At 43.1% G+C, this 16,951-nt stretch overlaps 2 protein-coding genes across 4 annotated transcripts; both read right to left on the reverse strand.

Annotated features, from left to right (window-relative positions):
* Window positions 1–1,323: 1,323 nt before the first annotated feature.
* Window positions 1,324–8,627, reverse strand: LOC109901430 (syntaxin-12-like). 3 transcript variants are annotated; one of them, XM_020497424.2, is made up of 10 exons: window positions 8,502–8,627; window positions 7,362–7,516; window positions 6,840–6,909; window positions 6,251–6,344; window positions 5,634–5,771; window positions 5,406–5,449; window positions 5,157–5,268; window positions 4,551–4,623; window positions 4,307–4,389; window positions 1,324–2,106 (listed from the first exon to the last, which is right to left on the reverse strand). In XM_020497424.2, exons 2-10 carry the CDS (start codon window positions 7,459–7,461, stop codon window positions 2,014–2,016), a joined length of 807 nt encoding a protein of 268 aa, XP_020353013.1. In that variant the 5' UTR covers window positions 7,462–7,516; window positions 8,502–8,627; the 3' UTR covers window positions 1,324–2,013. The 3 variants fall into 3 exon arrangements, with proteins under 3 accessions (XP_020353013.1, XP_020353011.1, XP_020353012.1); XM_020497422.2 differs by having other exon boundaries at window positions 5,406–5,452; XM_020497423.2 differs by having other exon boundaries at window positions 5,406–5,452; window positions 7,362–7,498; window positions 8,502–8,597.
* A 2,666-nt stretch (window positions 8,628–11,293) lies between these two features.
* LOC109901854 (tRNA selenocysteine 1-associated protein 1-like) lies at window positions 11,294–16,930 on the reverse strand. The gene is made up of 7 exons (XM_020497850.2): window positions 16,711–16,930; window positions 16,240–16,337; window positions 15,964–16,063; window positions 15,688–15,740; window positions 15,431–15,590; window positions 12,797–12,830; window positions 11,294–12,586 (listed from the first exon to the last, which is right to left on the reverse strand). Exons 1-7 carry the CDS (start codon window positions 16,732–16,734, stop codon window positions 12,441–12,443), a joined length of 615 nt encoding a protein of 204 aa, XP_020353439.1. The 5' UTR covers window positions 16,735–16,930; the 3' UTR covers window positions 11,294–12,440.
* Window positions 16,931–16,951: the final 21 nt, after the last annotated feature.

Below are 16,951 nucleotides of genomic sequence, written 5' to 3' on the forward strand. Positions count from 1 at the left end.
TAAATACACTGGTACAGAGAGACAGGAAACACAGGGATAAATACACTGGTACAGAGAGACAGGAAACACAGGGAAAAATACACTGGTACAGAGAGACAGGAAACACAGGGATAAATACACTGGTACAGAGAGACAGGAAACACAGGGATAAATACACTGGCACAGAGAGACAGGAAACACAGGGATAAATACACTGGTACAGAGAGACAGGAAACACAGGGATAAATACACTGGTACAGAGAGACAGGAAACACAGGGATAAATACACTGGTACAGAGAGACAGGAAACACAGGGATAAATACACTGGCACAGAGAGACAGGAAACACAGGGATAAATACACTGGTACAGAGAGACAGGAAACACAGGGATAAATACACTGGTACAGAGAGACAGGAAACACAGGGATAAATACACTGGCACAGAGAGACAGGAAACACAGAGATAAATACACTGGTACAGAGATACAGGAAACACAGGGATAAATACACTGGCACAGAGAGACAGGAAACACAGGGATAAATACACTGGTATAGAGAGACAGGAAACACAGGGATAAATACACTGGTACAGAGAGACAGGAAACACAGGGATAAATACACTGGCACAGAGAGACAGGAAACACAGGGATAAATACACTGGTACAGAGAGACAGGAAACAGGGATAAATACACTGGTACAGAGAGACAGGAAACACAGGGATAAATACACTGGTACAGAGAGACAGGAAACACAGGGATAAATACACTGGCACAGAGAGACAGGAAACACAGGGATAAATACACTGGCACAGAGAGACAGGAAACACAGGGATAAATACACTGGGGGAAATAAGTGACACCTGGACGGGGTGGAGACAATCACAAGAACAGGTGAAATAGATCAGGGCGTGACAGGTCGCCCTATCTCCTGAGTTAGTTGTCTTGCTGAGTGGTTTTTAATACAGGTTTCTCCCACTCTGGCGATCATTGACTGTAAGGCTGGTGCTGCAGCTGGAATCAGCAGGGCACTTACATCGGGACAAGACCTGTCAAGGCAACACCCGTAGGTAATAAACCTGAAGCAGGGGTAAACTAAGCTAGCTCCCTAATCACAAGAGAGAGGTGTGAGTCGAGCATGACACAGTCTCCACAATAACCGTCATCACCGCTGCAAATCCCCATGACAGTACCATGGACAATGCTCCCTAATTTTGTGTATAGTTAGCAGGACAGTGTCTTATAAACATATAGTAAACATGTTTTATTAAGGTACCAATATGTTAACCAACCTACCACACATCATAAACACTACTGCAAAATTGCAAGACTACTACACGCTTTAGTATATCTTGACTTGTTTAATAGCTAAATAAAAGCATGGTAGACTACATGATGCTTGTACACCTTACCCGTTGACCTCATAATACAGGCATAACAGCGCCATCATGTGGAAAGTACATAGCCCTGCATGACACAGTCAGGACTCTTTGCACAGTTGATTTTATTAATGAAAGTGAGCATAATAATAATCATCATCATCATTTTGTTTGTTGTTTGTGTGCTATCAAAGGAATCCTCCTTATCTCAACTACATCATGTCCTTGTGGTAGTACTATAGACTATAAGACATCTGGAAGAGAATCAGACATTTACAACATGAAGAGAATAGGGAGGCAGAAAATAAACCATATCAAACCGTACCCATGGCATTTATATACATACAAACTTGTGCAGCATTGCATTAGATAAGACATATTCTAACACAGTAATGTATGTAATGATGACAGAGATGATTTGCATGGCTGACATGGAAGTAAGTGCAGGGCTGTGTTAGATCAGTTAGTATATCATATATACAGATGGGGAAGAGAATTTATACAATCTATTCCTTACGCCTCTGTCTATATCTTGCTTGAAAGCATGCACGCACACCCGCACACACAGTCACTCACTCAGACGCTCCATTGGAAGCCATTCTAGGCTGTCATTGCGATGTGCCATTAAAATCCTTCCCCGGTGCTCTTCCTGTCCTCTCATTTGATGGCCTGCCAGATGATGATAGCCAGGACGGTGACCACCAGAGACACCACCATGGCCAGCATACACATCCTCTTACGGGACTTCTTCTACAGGGGGAGGGAGCACAAACAGGCCGTGATTGGTGATTGGGAATAATCATTTGTTCTTAACTGATTTGCCTGATTAAATGAAGGACGCTGATCATCGACAGATCATTCGGACGTATCTACATATCAAACACGGCCCATGTTGTGATGGTGTTTTGTTGATACCTAGTAGTAGGGCTGACACAATAATCGTATAATTGTGTAACCGACAATTATGGACAATAACCAAAAATATTGTCATAGTCGTCTTAATACATTCATTTTAGGAGGGGGGATGACACTTTATTTTCATTTACAAATAGTTCACCCAATAGCAGTTTTTCATTATTATATGAAGAGGGTAAAGTTATTTTACGAGCATAACGGCAAGCTTGGGAGGAAAAGCTTCCTTTCCAAAAGCTCCAAATGGTGAAAACCATTTGTTTTTGAGACAGGGGTATCACCAAGGCTGTGTTGTATTCATTAGGTATAAAAACAACATTAGGTATATTCTCCATTAGTCAGCACCTCTACAGTCGTGGACAAAAGTTTTGAGAATGACACAAATATTAATTTCCACAAAGTTTGCTGCTTCAGTGTCTTTAGATATTTTTGTCAGATGTTACTATGGAAAACTGAAGTATAATTACAAGCATTTCATAAGTGTCAAAGGCTTTTATTGACAATTACATGAAGTTGATGCAAAGACTCAATATTTGCAGTGTTGACCCTTCTTTTTCAAGACCTCTGCAATCTGCCGTGGCATGCTGTCAATTAACTTCTGGGCCACATCCTGACTGATGGCAGCCCATTCTTGCATAATCAATGCTTGTCAGAATTTGTGGGTTTGTGTTTGTCCACCCACCTCTTGAGGATTGACCACAAGTTCTTAATGGGATTAAGGTCTGGGGAGTTTCCTGGCCATGGACCCAAAATATCAATGTTTTGTTCCCTGAGCCACTTAGTTATCACTTTTGCCTTATGGCAAGGTGCTCCATCATGCTGGAAAAGGCATTGTTCGTCACCAAACTGTTCCTGGATGGTTGGGAGAAGTTGCTCTCGGAGGATGTGTTGGTACCATTCTTTATTCATGGCTGTGTTCTTAGGCAAAATTGTGAGTGAGCCCACTCCTTTGGCTGAGAAGCAACCCCACACATGAATGGTCTCAGGATGCTTTACTGTTGGCATGACACAGGACTTATGGTAGCGCTCACCTTCTCCGAACAAGCTTCTCCGGATGCCCCAAACAATCGGAAAGGGGATTCATCAGAGATAATGACTTTACCCCAGTCCTCAGCTGTCCAATGCCTGTACCTTTTTCAGAATATCAGTCTGTCCCTGATGTTTTTCCTGGAGAGAAGTGGCTTCTTTGCTTCCCTTCACCAGGCTATACTACAAAAGTCTTCACCTCACTCTGCGTGCAGATGCACTCACTCCTGCCTGCTGCCATTCCTGAGCAAGCTCTGTACTGGTGGTGCCCCGATCCCGCAGCTGAAACAACTTTAGGAGACGGTCCTGGCAATTGCTGGACTTTCTTGGGCGCACTGAAGCCTTCTTCACAATAATTGAACCACTCTCCTTGAAGTTCTTGATGATCCGATAAATGGTTGATTTAGGTGCAATCTGACTGGCAGCAATATCCTTGCCTGTGAAGCCCTTTTTGTGCAAAGCAATGATGACGGCACGTGTTTCCTTGCAGGTAACCATGGTTGACAGAGGAATAACAATGATTCCCAGCACCACCCTCCTTTTGAAGCTTCCAGTCTGTTATTCGAACTCAATCAGCATGACAGAGTGATCTCCAGCCTTCTCCTCGTCAACACTCACACCTGTGTTAACGAGAGAATGCCAGCTGGTCCTTTTGTGGCAGGGCTGAAATGCAGTGGAAATGTTTTGGGGGATTCAGTTAATTTGCATGACAAAGAGGAACTTTGCAATTCAATGCAATTCATCTGATCACTCTTCATAACATTCTGGAGTATATGCAAATTGCCATTATACAAACTGAGCCAGCAGACTTTGTGAAAATTAATATTTGTGTCATTTTCAAAACGTTTGGCCACGACTGTACACTAAATCATTTTCTCTGGGTGTGTGCTAGCTCATGTTTTTTTATTAGACTAGTATTCATTAGGTATGCCATAGCTAGTTTTCAAAGATGCATTATAAGCTCAAACATTTTTCAATAATGGTGGTCATTCCATAATTGTCACAGCCCTACCTGGTAGTAGGCGGCCCTTTGGAGCTGTCCGGTCCCTCTGTCTACATGGACCTCTGCACTCTCCACGTTAGCCTCAATGCTGTCTGTGAAACAGAGAGGAGAGGAGACATAGTGAAGGACAGGGTCACAGGAGCCAGGACTGATACAGTATCAGATGGAGTTCTAAACCTTCACATACAGCAACCTTCTGAACCAGCATGTTATAAAAGCAGAGAGGGAGAAAATCCATGTCAAGTCTACTAACCGATCATCTCTCCCTGGTCGTGGATCATCACTGCCAGGTCCTTAAAGATCTGGTTTACATCCATGATGTCAGACTGGAGGGAGAGGAGAAAGTCACCACGAGGGTTAGTTAGGCTGAAGTCCAAATCAAACCCTACTCCCTAGCCCCTACCCCAGTCCTGTCAGATCTGGTTTACATCCATGATGTCAGACTGGAGGGAGAGGAGAAAGTCACCACGAGGGTTAGTTAGGCTGAAGTCCAAATCGAAACCTACTCCCTAGCCCCTACCCCAGTCCTGTCAGATCTACAGGAGTGGCTATACTCGGGAATAGGGGCTAAAGGTCAGGCTATACTGGAGACAGTGGAGGCTGGTGGGAGGAGCTATAGGAGGACAGGCTCTGTGTAATGCATTAATTGCCTATATTTGATGTGTTTGATATCGTTCCATTCCAGCCATTACACAGAGCCCATCCTCCTATAGCCCCTCCCACCAGCCTCCACTGTCTAGAGAGTTTGGGCAAAGGGTTGATTTGGAGTTCAACAGTATGCTACATGACTCAAATGTAAATGTAATATGGCTCTGTGATTCCTGTATGGAATGTGAGTGGAGCTGGTAGCTGTGAGTACCTCTAGCTGCCTGATGTTGGTCTCTCTCTCCTTGATGACCTCCAGGTCCTCCTCTGTGACCCCTGGCTCCTCCAGCTGCTGGGTCTGACTCTGACTCCAGTCATCATAATCTCTACACACACACACACCAAACACACACACGCACAAACCCACGGACACAGACACACACAAACACACAACTTTGTTACAACTTAACATTTTTATTCTAACAGTATATTTGATAGGATTCTACCTCCACTGTGTACCTACTTTTCAAATGTCACAAGTTGTTCATCGACGTTCCCCTCATCTTCCTGCTGAAATAAAAACAAACCCATCATTGAAACACTCTCATTCACATTGCATTACACTAATCAGTCATCATACTGTAATATGACAATGAAACTGTGTTTTATTTTGCCTTTTTATAATAATACTATTGGTGAGTGACTATGACAGGCGGCTAATTCTAGGCCTATGAGAAAGCAGGGTGTTTACCATGAGGCGGGACCCGGCCCGGGCCCTGGCCACTGATTCCCTCTCCTTCTCAGCCGCCCGTCGCTGGACTGCCTGGAAGTTGTTGAGCGCTGCAGAGAAGTCATTCATCAGCCGGTCCTTCTGGATCTTCTGCTGTCTCTGGAAGGATCAATCACACAATACAGTAAAGTAGATTAGAGCAGAGTACAGCAAAGTAGAGAGGAGAAGAGTACAGTAGAATGGAGCAGAGTAGAGTACAGTAGAATGGAGCAGAGTAGAGTACAGTAGAATGGAGCAGAGTAGAGTACAGTACAGTAGAATAGAGTAAAGCAGAACAGAGTAGTGCAGAGCAGAATAGAATAGATTCAGTAGAATATACTGTATGGTGAGATGTTCTCACCAGAGTTAGATATGATTTACACATTTGGGTTGTTAGATAAGATGATATACTGTATCAGAAAATAGAACACAAGATTATCGACATACAGTTAGTTAAAATGTTAGCATTAGTAGGACTTTGATGTAGCCTGGTCCCAGATATGCTTACACAAACAGATCTGGGACCAGTCCATAGATGTGGAATTCTTCCAAAGAACTATAAAAAATATACAGTATCTATGCATATAACTTCCACTCACCTGTTCCGAGGGAGGGAGAGGCAGGGAGCCCAGATCTTTCAGGTGTCTGTTGGTCTCTTTGGCCAGCTGGTTGGTGTAGTGCTGTACCTGTTGGCTGTGAGTAGCAAACACACACACACACACATTCATATATTTCATTAGTGATGCTCTTGTTGTCCCCATCAGTGGTGGAAAAGGCTAAGTGTTGAAGTAGTCAGTTAGTGTTAGTAGTTACTTAGTTACTGAATAGCAGTCAGTAGTAATAGTTAGCAGTAGTGTCAGTAGTACTGAATAGCAGTCAGTAGTAATAGTCAGCAGTAGTGTCAGTAGTACTGAATAGCAGTTAGTAGTAATAGTCAGCAGTAGTGTCAGTAGTACTGAATAGCAGTCAGTAGTAATAGTCAGCAGTAGTGTCAGTAGTACTGAATAGCAGTCAGTAGTAATAGTCAGCAGTAGTGTCAGTAGTACTGAATAGCAGTAGTACTGAATAGCAGTCAGTAGTATTAGTCAGCAGTAGTGTCAGTAGTACTGAATAGCAGTAGTACTGAATAGCAGTAGTACTGAATAGCAGTCAGTAGTAATAGTCAGCAGTAGTGTCAGTAGTACTCACAGTCTGTCCTGCAGCTCTGGGGTCTCTTGCCTCGTCCCCATCTGGTACAGCATGTTTTTGATCTGCCCAGCTGTATAGCAAAACAAACACTGAGGTGAGCTGAACTAAGAGAAGGGGGAACTGAGAAAGCAGGATAGAACAACTATTTTCTCTCTTTTTCTCTCTCTCTCTCTAAATAGAGCACTATATACTGTAGGCATACTCAGGCTATTCTTGTCTCAGAAGTTCATTTTTTAAAACTTCAGACACCTCTGCCTAATATTAGTTAATTCAAGAGAGGAGATCAGAAGTAGGTGGAAGACACAAATAGACCCAAAACATCAAGCCACCTAGACTTATTTGTGATAGTCAATTGTCCAAAGTGTGGGTGTCTGGTGTTAGGGTAGGTTATAGAATAGAATATGCCTACTTTCTGGTGTTAGGGTAGGTCATATACCATATAGGGAAATGTGCATTGCAACATGTCACTTGCAGCAGTAGAACACTGGGTTCTGTCACTGTCTTGTTCATTTCACCACTCACTATTCTGTGTGATTTTCTGGATGTTGACACTGCATGTCTGGGTGAGGTTGCTGAAGTCTCGTGGCTGCGAGTGGTAGCTGTCTGTTCTCCCGTATGACATCCTTGCTCCTGGCGTCTGTCACACTCCGTAATGGGGACTGAATTGTTGGACACACCTGTCATACAGTCACATATAGCAGCCTTCATATATTCAAACAATCACCATTGTCAGAGTGCATATAATATCATCACTTGACGCTACATACGACTAAGTAAGGATGGAAAGACAGAGATAGTTGTGGTTTATCCTCCATCCGACCACATTGGTGGGCTATAATATATCGACTACTTACAGTGCACATTGCCGCATAGGCTAGGCCACATTTCGTCATGAGCGCAGGTTGTTTACAATCAGAGCGAAGGTTCGGCAGGCAACCGAGCCGACTGTAGGCTGGCTATCCATGTGCACATGACAAAAATGCCATTCTATTTGGCGCGCTACTTCATTGTAATGGCCCAAATAACAGTATCTTACTGTTGCAAAAAAATATCCCAGAAACGTTATTTAGCGGGTCAACCATGACAAAGATATGAGGTCACGTTATAATTTGAACTGATTATTAATTACACAATTCTGTGAGCTGCTCATTTCATGATTGTAGGCTATAGTATAGCCCAATTGAACATGAATGACTATTTAAGAATAGCCTCGGTCTAACGCTATTATTCAGCCATAACATCTGAAATATCAGTTAAAAACTATAAAGTGACAGCGACAAGCCTGCATTACATTAAACATTTTTTATGGAGAGCCCTCAGTCAGTCTGACATGCTCATATAGGCTATTGGTTTCAATGGGTTTGTAGCATATAGGCCACTAGGATAATTCAAATCGAAAGGCAGAAGACAAGCATTCAACTTAATTAAGAAAACAGCTACAGCTACACAGAAACAACTGTAACCAGTTCCATACTATGTGTTGAACGCTGTAGATACAACGTAGCCTACCTATCCAGTTGAATCACTGACAGTTATAGGCACTGGCAGTCGCAACGTAGCCTACTTTCTGGGTGGTTTTACCAGTGTAGACAATCAACATAAATCTGTTTTCTACTTACATATGTAAAATGGTTGATAGAATATTATGATAAAAACCCTTACTTTTTAATGCGATTGCAGTATAATGCGTCGTTTCCCGTTTATGTCTCCGTATTATGAGATTTCATCTAAGACCGAGCCCATAATGTGACGTCACACGTTGGTTGTTGGTCACAGTAATTCAGTGTGCGATTGTGATGTGATTGTGTCGAAGTCGCTACTCTGATCATATTCTGAGGCAGCAGACAAAAACTCATACGCTGAAACAACATACTAGATCTGTACTAAATAAGTAAAATAGTAACCTCGGGTCAAATGTATCCCTATAGAAAAGTAACTCATTTTGTGAATTCTGATTTGTTTATGTTAGGTTATAGGCTACTTTCTATGTTGATGAGAGATTCGTATCTCTGATATGAGGGTTGGGATATGATTGGAGTGCAGCTCAGTGTGCAGGTTCATTATTATCAGACATCCATTATGAGCAACATCCATCCATATTATGAGCAACATCCATCACTCAGTCCTAAAATCTAGGTCAACATAACTAACGATAGAATAACTAAGCCTTTTGGTTTAATAGAGACCAGCAGTAGTAGGCTGCCCTGTGCCTGTCCCATGACTTTCACACTGCTTCTTATAATGGATCCCAAAGGCTGCTGCACTGAGCTTCACTCACATGACCAGCCAGTGTCAGGCCCATTAGTAGGACATGAACAGATTGAGTGGGTAGGATTTTGCAACATGGTCTCAGAGCATTTTGTATGATTCTGTACGTAAATCTGTGACACTCCATTCAGTCAAAATGCAAGCGGAGATCTACCGCTGACTTTTTAAATCATTAATTAAAAAACATAAGCCTATGCAACATTAACCAATTAAAACAGTACTGTAGCAATGAGGTTTGTGCAGTAGGCTATAGGCCCAATACATCATCACTGCATATTGGCAATGCTGGAATTGCCCTGCCAATGTTGTTCTTCTCAGACCATTTTGGTGGGGGAAAAACAGGTAGATGATCAATTTGTTGTATTACTCATGAAGCACCGCTAAGTGCTTTTTTATTACATTTTTATTGGACTGATAGCCTACATCTGACGGTCAGTCTGAGGGGAAGGACCAGCGGTGAGACTGCCTCTCATCCGACTCATTGTCCCTCTGTCCTCTGTCCTCCTTCCCCTCAGACTGACCATCAGATGAGAAAAGAGGACAGTCTTCCAGCTGATGGCAAAACTACAGTCACACTGCATTATTTCTGCCTCATGCACCAATTCATGGTGTTAATCCTTTGACCAGAGAAAGTGAAATATTCCTCGATATTAAAAAGATAAGCCGCTAATAATAACAACCCAAGTTTATCGGAACACTTTGCAAAACTCATTCATTGCAGCTGCAGTACTGTTTGTAGCATTTGGAAATAGGGCGAACGCACATTTAATGGCTTATAACGGTTTTGAACAAAGTGTTGACAGTGCTGAATAACAACTTAAACATGAACTTACACATAAAAACAGCAGCTCTTTGCTGTATTCGTTGTCTCTCTCTAGTCCAGGTTGTAAAAGTTTTTAAATGTCAGTATCAACTTTGCTGTGCGTTCAATGCTTCTTTTTTTCCAGTCTATAGCTCGATAAACTGTGCAGACAGTAATCTGAGCCATCTGATTGGCAAACTGTAGTTCTATAGATGCACTTGATTCGCTCTCTGGGCCTGCCGGGTAGGCAGAGTTCTGCCTTCAGACACATGAAATGGTTCAAAATGGGAACACTTTGCCTTCCCGGTGCTAGGGCTGTTGAATCAAGTGCACCTACCGCCAACAGCGTGAAACAAATACAAAAAATAGGAACACAAGGCTTTATCGTTGGCATTTTTACAGAAATGTTTGGTGATCGACTAGGAATGCCTTGTAGATTGACCGGTTGGTGACCACTAATTTAGTATATGTTACGTTTCATATGGTATGTATTAATTTGTTAATGTGCATCATCCAGTTCGTATGTTACCAATTGAAAAACGTACAATATGTTGCGAATTTGCAAAACATATGATATGTTACAGATTCCAATTTGTTGTGGCTAACGCTAATGTTAGCTAGCTCTAGGGGTTAAGGATAGGAGAAGGGTTAGCTAAAAGGATTAAGGTTAGGGGAAGGATTAGCTAAAAGGATTAAGGTTAGGGGAAGGGTTAGCTAACAAGCTAAGTAGTTGCTAATTTACTAAAATGCTAAAGTTGTCCATGATGACATTTGAACATGCAACCTTCAGGTTGCTAGACGTTTACATTATCCACCCACCCACCCCACCCCACCCCACCCCATCCCATCCCATCCATCCCGACCAACCTACTTTCATTTTTGCCATAAGAACCCTTATGTGAGCATACCAAACTAAACATTACTCATTTGAGTGTCCCAGATGTACGTATACTATGCTACATCTAGTCTATGAGAACAGTCTGCAACGATAGACACTCTCTGGGGCTGGGTGTGTGGAATGATTGAGGTACCTGGATGCAACGTGTATGGCTCTGTTTCACTATTGTTTCACTTCAGGATACTGATTCCAGCCTATAATTGAGGAGGATTCTCGAACGGAATACCCCCCCCCCCCCCCCATCTGGTGAATTGAAACTAGTAAAAGATGGATTTTCATGTGCATGGAGCAAAAACATATATCATATTTTTTTGTGCTTCTCTACTCTGTTATTACAGGAGCAGGTTTTTAGTTCATCTTTTCAAATAGAGTAACAGATAATTTTAGGGCCCTAAAGTTTGTTTCGGAATTAGGTTGTTCCACATTGTCAAGACATAGCTATACTCCTGAAAAATAACTAATTAAAAGACAAAAAAATGCAATAAATTCACAACCAAATATGTTATATAATTAATTACATGTATCAAAATGAGCTTTTAATACATGTCGGTCTCAGAGCATCAATGTCACACGTATTTATCTTCAAAAGCAAGACATATGAACACTGGTGATGTGAGCTTGTAGATACTGATACTCTTTGCTGTAGTCAGCATGTGGTCTCGGAGCTAATTAACACTGAACAAGCTGATCTGATACTGTATTTCTACTACAGTAATATGAGGTGATCCGTAGACTAGCCTTAAAGAATACCATCATATCCTGCTAAACAGGACATTCCATTTGACATTGATGAAACAGTTCCACTTTATAATAACTCTAATGAATAAGCATTCATAACCTACTTAAAGTATTTCATTATATGAAAACACGATAAAGCATATATATTAATTTATGAAGCATTTATAACGTATTATTCATGTAAGTTATTATAAAGTGCTACTGATGAATTGAGAATGAATACACGCACCTCCACATTGTCTTCTGTTGAAGAATATTTACACAAAGCAGAATCAACAATCCTGTCTGTACCACAGCTTTCAAATTATAACATGGAGGAGAAAGGTTTAAAACACCCACTACACAGTCTTCCACTCCACAATAAGAAGCAAGTGACCCTAGATAGATAATCAATAGGTAGAATAGGGTGTCGAATAGGGATTATATTTCAATCTTATTCTATTTTCCGGTGTGGACAATAAATATGAAAAGGAAGCTATGTGAGGGAGGGAAAAGACAGAGGCTCATACTCGCACTGCGGTCCTTTAAGATGATTACAAAGACATCAAGCACCGAAACAAGCCTGTTCATTGGGCAATCAATTGGAACAAAACCGGTGCCCAATAACCCAAAAGAAATGAGTGGGGGTGAGCAATAAAAATTCAAACATGAGGGGAGCATCCTTTCAGTCACTGGAGCTGGGTTCACACAAATCACACGAATCATACACTGTGGTCTGTTCGCTTAGCTTAGCCCATTGAAAGAGTACCATACACTGAAGACCAGCTACTCTTGGCAGGCAGGACGAGATGCCTTTACCCTTTGAACCTTCACACTGGGCTGTTCCAAACAATCCACATCGAGAGGTTGAGAGAATCTAACTGTTGCTGTCTGTCGACCAGGGGGTCTGCTAGCTCTACTGTGCCTTGGATGGTGCAACAGCAGTAGGACCAGGAGGCTCCAGGGCAGGCCAGTGGCAGTCTGTGAGGGCATCATACAGCTCCTCACTCTCCTCCATGTACTGCCTGTTGGCAGCCATCACATCCAATGCCACCATGGGGTCTGCAGGAGGCACACGCACAAGGCACACAGTCAGGCACACAGACAAAGGGGCACAGCCCGAGAGCCTTAAAGATCAGACAGACTGGACAGTTTGAAGGCTATACTCCAGGCCTGGGTTCAATACATTATGTCAAAGTGTCAAATAATTAAGCTGCTTTTTTGAGAGAGAAATGAGAAAGAAAGAGAAATGAAAGAAAACAGAGCACTCACACTCCAGTCCATCATCTTCTGTCTCCCCATAACCCTAAAACAAAAAGAAAGGTCTTTACTCACAACAGCAATACCCTAACCCTGAGAACCACGGTTATTAACCTCTAACATCACATATTCAGTGGTCATTAGAATGGTACAGCTTATTTATATGTAAAGAGCGGTAGAGTACTGAGTCTTCCATTCCTCTCAAACATTTTAGAGAAGGCTGTTGCGCAGCAACTCACTGCCTTCCTGAAGACAAACAATGTATACGAAATGCTTCAGTCTGGTTTTAGACCCCATCATAGCACTGAGACGGCACTTGTGAAGGTGGTAAATTACATTTTAATGGCATCGGACCGAGGCTCTGCATCTGTCCTCGTGCTCCTAGACCTTAGTGCTGCTTTTGATACCATCGATCACCACATTCTTTTGGAGAGATTGGAAACCCAAATTGGTCTACACGGACATGTTCTGGCCTGGTTTAGATCTTATCTGTCGGAAAGATATCAGTTTGTCTCTGTGAATGGTTTGTCCTCTGACAAATCAACTGTAAATTTCGGTGTTCCTCAAGGTTCCGTTTTAGGACCACTATTGTTTTCACTATATATTTTACCTCTTGGGGATGTTATTCGAAAACATAATGTAAACTTTCACTGCTATGCGGATGACACACAGCTGTACATTTCAATGAAACATGGTGAAGCCCCAAAATTGCCCTCGCTAGAAGCATGTGTTTCAGACATAAGGAAGTGGATGGCTGCAAACTTTCTACTATTAAACTCGGACAAAACAGAGATGCTTGTTCTAGGTCCCAAGAAACAAAGAGATCTTCTGTTGAATCTGACAATTAATCTTAATGGTTGTACAGTCGTCTCAAATAAAACTGTGAAGGACCTCGGCGTTACTCTGGACCCTGATCTCTCTTTTGAAGAACATATCAAGACCATTTCGAGGACAGCTTTTTTCCATCTACGTAACATTGCAAAAATCAGAAACTTTCTGTCCAAAAATGATGCAGAAAAATTAATCCATGCTTTTGTCACTTCTAGGTTAGACTACTGCAATGCTCTATTTTCCGGCTACCCGGATAAAGCACTAAATAAACTTCAGTTAGGATTCTAGCAGCCGTATTTAGCACTGACTAGAACCAAAAAATTTGATCATATTACTCCAGTGCTAGCCTCTCTACACTGGCTTCCTGTCAAAGCAAGGGCTGATTTCAAGGTTTTACTGCTAACCTACAAAGCATTACATGGGCTTGCTCCTACCTATCTCTCTGATTTGGTCCTGCCGTACATACCTATACGTACGCTACGGTCACAAGACGCAGGCCTCCTAATTGTCCCTAGAATTTCTAAGCAAACAGCTGGAGGCAGGGCTTTCTCCTATAGAGCTCCATTTTTATGGAACGGTCTGCCTACCCATGTCAGAGACGCAAACTCGGTCTCAACCTTTAAGTCTTTACTGAAGACTCATCTCTTCAGTGGGTCATATGATTGAGTGTAGTCTGGCCCAGGAGTGGGAAGGTGAACGGAAAGGCTCTGGAGCAACGAACCGCCCTTGCTGTCTCTGCCTGGCCGGTTCCCCTCTTTCCACTGGGATTCTCTGCCTCTAACCCTATTACAGGGGCTGAGTCACTGGCTTGCTGGGGCTCTCTCATGCCGTCCCTGGAGGGGGTGCGTCACCTGAGTGGGTTGATTCACTGTTGTGGTCATCCTGTCTGGGTTGGCGCCCCCCCCCCCCTTGGGTTGTGCCGTGGCGGAGATCTTTGTGGGCTATACTCAGCCTTGTCTCAGGATGGTAAGTTGGTGGTTGAAGATATCCCTCTAGTGGTGTGGGGGCTGTGCTTTGGCAAAGTGGGTGGGGTTATATCCGTCCTGTTTGGCCCTGTCCGGGGGTGTCCTCGGATGGGGCCACAGTGTCTCCTGACCCCTCCTGTCTCAGCCTCCAGTATTTATGCTGCAGTAGTTTATGTGTCGGGGGGCTGGGGTCAGTTTGTTATATCTGGAGTACTTCTCCTGTCCTATTCGGTGTCCTGTGTGAATCTAAGTGTGCGTTCTCTAATTCTCTCCTTCTCTCTTTCTTTCTCCCTCTCGGAGGACCTGAGCCCTAGGACCATGCCCCAGGACTACCTGACATGATGACTCCTTGCTGTCCCCAGTCCACCTGGCCATGCTGCTGTTCCAGTTTCAACTGACCTGAGCCCTAGGACCATGCCCCAGGACTACCTGACATGATGACTCCTTGCTGTCCCCAGTCTACCTGGCCATGCTGCTGCTCCAGTTTCAACTTCCACCTGACTGTGCTGCTGCTCTAGTTTCAACTGTTCTGCCTTATTATTATTCGACCATGCTGGTCATTTATGAACATTGAACATCTTGACCATGTTCTGTTATAATCTCCACCCGGCACAGCCAGAAGAGGACTGGCCACCCCACATAGCCTGGTTCCTCTCTAGGTTTCTTCCTAGGTATTGGCCTTTCTAGGGAGTTTTTCCTAGCCACCGTGCTTCTCCACCTGCATTGCTTGCTGTTTGGGGTTTTAGGCTGGGTTTCTGTACAGCACTTTGAGATATCAGCTGATGTACGAAGGGCTATATAAATACATTTGATTTGATTTGATTTGAGTAGAGGGGTTGGGAGAACACACCTGGTTGCTATAGTCATAGTGGTTGTAGTTGTAACCTCCGTAGCTGCCTGTGTTCTGGTCATAGCCCCAGTTGGAGTAGTAGTCAGGGTACTGTTGGTAGTACTGGTTGTTGTTGTTGTACGAGTATGGCTGACTGTACCTGTTGTCTGAGTAACCACCTCTGTTTTTACAGGAAAGAAAAATATAATGTTTATTCATATGAAGGGAGGCTCTGTTAGTCCCTGGACAAAGTCAGTTCAGTGGCATGCAGTACATACCTGTTCTCTCCTTGCCTTCCGTACGTGGCGCGGTTTAGTTTGAACCTCTTTGGCTGTAGAGAAGAGAGTGTTTTGTTCAGAATGGATTATTCCAGACGTTATTTTATCTCTAATAAAGTTAATGGGTATATCAATAGTTCACCATATGCCCTATACATATCCAATCCTCTCAGAGTGCCTGAAATAGGTGTAGTAGGTAGGGGCTATGGGTTGATTCGGGATTGGAAATCAATGTGGAATCATTAAGTGCTGTGTGTGTGTGTGGTGGCCCTGTACCGGTGTGGCTCCAGGGAGAGGCTTCCCGTTAACTTTCCTGAGACACCTCTCAGCAGTGGCCTCGTCTGCCAGCTCAACAAAGCAATAGCCTGCCGCACCCCTAGACAAGGTGGAGAAGGACCAAAACACATAGGTGTCGTGTTTGATGGTTGTGCAATTTATTGTTATTGAATAGTGATAGTAATACAGTAGCTACAAGACATCCCCAAAGACAAAAAAAAGTCTGCATCAGTCATAACCCTCCTATTGTAGTAGCCTAATGTTCTCCCGTCTTACCAGTTCATTTTGTTCCGGATGATTCTCACCCCCACCACAAGCTCTCCCATGGTGGCGAATGCACGAGAGATGAACTTCTCGTCCATATAAGGCTCTAACTACAGGGGATGAGAGAAAAACACTAAGTTTAACAGAAAACCTATACTCTAGCTAGCTACTGTAAGTTGCCTACACTCTGTACTCTAGCTAGCTAGCTACATTCAACTGAACATATTCTCAAACGTTCAGGGTCACTGACTTGGTGTGGTCTTTATCACCTGGAAATGACAGTCTTCACTAGACTAGGCTCTAGGCTCTTTGGGGCTTGTCAGTGAGGGTGCATCTATTAGCTAACGAGCTAGTTGTTATCACGGTGGTAGCACTGAGGGGAGGTAACACTAGCTATCCTAAAGTGGGAGTCACACAAAAGCTAGGATATGCTAATGCTTTTCTATGCATGCAAAGTTGTTATAATAACATATCAGGACTTACGTTACCCATCCATAAGCAACTCATTTTGTTTACAATTTTAGTTCACCAACGTAAACACAGCTTCATAACACAAGCTGCGATTGTTGCAAATCTGCAGACTGCCATCTAGAGGATTTGTGGATGGTGGTTGGGGGTGTTCCTTTTACTGTTGCATTGTGGGATAGTAAAGTCCTCCACATTGCGTCACATTTCCTAAAACGTATTGGCGCTTTTGGTGCGTTCAAGACAACTGGGAATTCGA

Source organism: Oncorhynchus kisutch, linkage group LG13 (genome assembly GCF_002021735.2).
Source record: "Oncorhynchus kisutch isolate 150728-3 linkage group LG13, Okis_V2, whole genome shotgun sequence".
NCBI lineage: Eukaryota > Metazoa > Chordata > Actinopteri > Salmoniformes > Salmonidae > Oncorhynchus > Oncorhynchus kisutch.

What these genes read in the sequence shown, in the direction of transcription:
- LOC109901854 (XM_020497850.2), bottom strand. Translation starts at nt 16,734, where the DNA reads ATGAGTTGCTTATGGATGGGTAAC. An exon ending in ACTATGACTATAGCAACCAG is followed by an intron (nt 12,831 to 15,430) that starts GTGTGTTCTCCC and finishes TTTTTGTTTTAG; the next exon opens with GGTTATGGGGAGACAGAAGA. An exon ending in AGAAGATGATGGACTGGAGT is followed by an intron (nt 12,587 to 12,796) that starts GTGAGTGCTCTG and finishes TGCCTCCTGCAG; the next exon opens with ACCCCATGGTGGCATTGGAT.
- LOC109901430 (XM_020497422.2), bottom strand. Translation starts at nt 7,461, where the DNA reads ATGTCATACGGGAGAACAGACAGCTACCACTCGCAGCCACGAGACTTC. An exon ending in CGACCAGGGAGAGATGATCG is followed by an intron (nt 4,390 to 4,550) that starts GTTAGTAGACTT and finishes TCTGTTTCACAG; the next exon opens with ACAGCATTGAGGCTAACGTG. An exon ending in AAAGGGCCGCCTACTACCAG is followed by an intron (nt 2,107 to 4,306) that starts GTAGGGCTGTGA and finishes CTCCCCCTGTAG; the next exon opens with AAGAAGTCCCGTAAGAGGAT.